The sequence below is a fragment of the Micromesistius poutassou genome (genome assembly GCF_964030765.1).
Source record: "Micromesistius poutassou genome assembly, chromosome: 11".
NCBI lineage: Eukaryota > Metazoa > Chordata > Actinopteri > Gadiformes > Gadidae > Micromesistius > Micromesistius poutassou.
The window spans coordinates 7,097,673-7,100,172 of NC_140281.1; the positions used below are offsets into that span (position 1 = coordinate 7,097,673).

The window sequence follows — 2,500 nt, forward strand, 5'->3', positions numbered from 1 at the left end:
CTAGGATACCGCAACGCAATTTAAGTTCTCTTACTTCCTATGAGCTGTGTTCGCCAGTTAACAGTCCCCAGAGCGAGAAGAATAAGTACATAGAAGTCTAGACCACTACAACAACAACAACAACAAATATGGGGTTTTCTTGACAGAGGATTCGACCAGCCATTATCCAAAACATGTATCAGGTACAGATATTTGTCTTTTGGAAGTCCTTCACTCTCTCTTGCCTTTCCCCTCGCTCTTGTTAGTAACTCTCATTTGGAGCATCCTGCTCTGGGCCTTCCATCGTCATACGACTACACCAGCTTTAGACAGACGCACATCACAGACAGCCAGATCCATCCCTCACCACAGGTCTTTTGGTCAGAGTTGTTGTTAATCACGGCTATTCCGCTGGCGTGGAGCAGGCGGGCCCACTGGCCGGGCGGGGTGTAGCAGAGGACCGGGTTGTTCTTGATGAGCACCATCCCCGCACTGATCTCCCTGAGGGACCGCAGGCCCAACCAGCGCAGGGAGGGGGCTTGGAACACCACCAGACTGTATTTGCTGACACACAGACACACACACAAACACACATGCACATTCAGAATCATACATAGATACGGTATACGTACATACACGTAAAAACAACGTTCGATACAAACACAAGCAAATACATACGGCACCTCAAAGCTCTGTCAGGGCAGTATACATGAATAGTGGTGGAGCATAGAAAGCATGACCTCATGGTGGAGTATAGAAAGCATGACCTCATGGTGGAGTATTGGAGCCATTCTTACATCTGTGTGAGTCGTCCTCGGATTATCTCCAGGTTCTCGAAGACGGACAGAGAGGTCATGTTCTTTGGCCACTCATGTATATGCAAGTACCCTGGAAAGAACATATATATAACCATTGGACAGAACACACAAACACAGATTAGCATGCTTCTATGTTTTTATGGAATTATTATGCATTAGAGGGTTAATCATATTCACAGTCTATACTGGTCAGGTCTGACCAAATTTGACCTACCAGTGATTTCCTTCACTGTCCTAAAGTACTCCAGTTTGGCAGGATCCATGGGAGGGATATTGTAGTGCTTGTCTCTAGAACAGCCAATAAAAACACATTTTACTGTTGAATTAACCATGGGAAGCCACTGTGTTGAAATGTCCCAACATACTGTCAAATGTAGAAACAGAATTATCAAGGGAGTTAAATACCAACTCACCCTCTGAAGGTGATAGCGGTCAGGGACACGCTGCCACTGATCTTGGTGCAGTTCCGGAAGGATTCAATGTTGGAGGCGTTGATGCTGATGGCGTCTTGCAGCGAGCCCACACCCACCCCGTCACAAGCTGCAGGAGACCAGCCAAACACAGAACACACACACGAAAACAGCTTTATTAATATTATATTGACAGTTGTCAATACCACTACAGTAATAATAGTTATCAACAGAGGAAAAGTGTATTTTAGTTTTTCTGTGTTTTTCACTTTTTAAGTATCAAATACAAATTGTGTCTGATATTGCAGACGCCAATAAACATTCTCTCCACGTCTCTCTACCTTTTGGACAAGGACCGTCACATTTCTTGCAGTGCTGAACTCCGTTCTCCTTGACCTCGCGCGTTCCTGCTCTGCACGACCTCACACATGCTCCGTCGTCCGTGACCACATAGTGATCTACACACAAAAACACACACACACACACACACACACACACACACACACATACACACACACAGGATGGAACACACACTAGCTTAAACCAAAGCTTCACCCACACAATCAACATAAACTGTAACTGAATTATGATTAATTATAAATAAAAAATGTTTTGTGTATTGATCCGACCACATCTGATGCCAGCACATTGTGTGAGGTATGATGTATTTATTTAAAGAGCCCATATTGTGCTTTCTTAGGGTTAATAATTGCATTTTGGATTGTCGGTGCTGTTAAAGTAGTAAACGATTATTAATATTACTTTAATGGCACCGAAAATCCAAAAACCCAGTCGAAACTAGATGGAAAAAGTGTGTAGTTCAAAACGTGACGCAGCTTTTACTTCTTCACCACCTACAGAGTTATGTTTGTTATCATTCAAACACCCCATGTTATTTCCTATAGACATTTGACAGAATGAACCGGGAGCCTCGGAGGCGGGACTTATTCTTCAGAGGTCTATTGGTCGAACGCTTTGTGCGTACGGCAGCAAATTCACCCCCCCCAGAAGTTGTAAACATTGAGGGTAGCCGGGAGGCGCGACTTCTGTTCTTCAGCACCGCCCACTGCAAAGTCTGACGTTATTACGGAAGTAACGTTTGAGCGCAAACAAGCTGTTTCAAGCACTTATTGAGGGGCGTTCTCGCTGGGCACGAATACTCCCCTGGTTCAGACTTAGATTTTTCTAGCCTAGCAGATGTAAAACATGTATACATACGTCATATAACAGCGTAACGCAAAGGGAAAAGTCGAAAAAGCATGATATCACCCCTATAGCTATCGCAATCCTGGA

At 44.3% G+C, this 2,500-nt stretch overlaps 1 protein-coding gene across 2 annotated transcripts in view; it reads right to left on the reverse strand.

The window, feature by feature from the left end:
* The window catches only part of LOC311355537 (melanoma receptor tyrosine-protein kinase-like), a 47,925-nt gene that overhangs the window by 19,973 nt on the left and 25,452 nt on the right, over positions 1 to 2,500 (reverse strand). For both annotated transcript variants that reach the window (XM_084475295.1, XM_084475296.1), the window contains exons 8-12: positions 1,549 to 1,665; positions 1,211 to 1,337; positions 1,012 to 1,085; positions 777 to 867; positions 347 to 543 (exon numbers count right to left, since the gene is read on the reverse strand). In XM_084475295.1, coding sequence (XP_084331421.1) covers positions 347 to 543; positions 777 to 867; positions 1,012 to 1,085; positions 1,211 to 1,337; positions 1,549 to 1,665 — 606 coding nt within the window. The remainder of the gene's footprint in view (positions 1 to 346; positions 544 to 776; positions 868 to 1,011; positions 1,086 to 1,210; positions 1,338 to 1,548; positions 1,666 to 2,500) is intronic.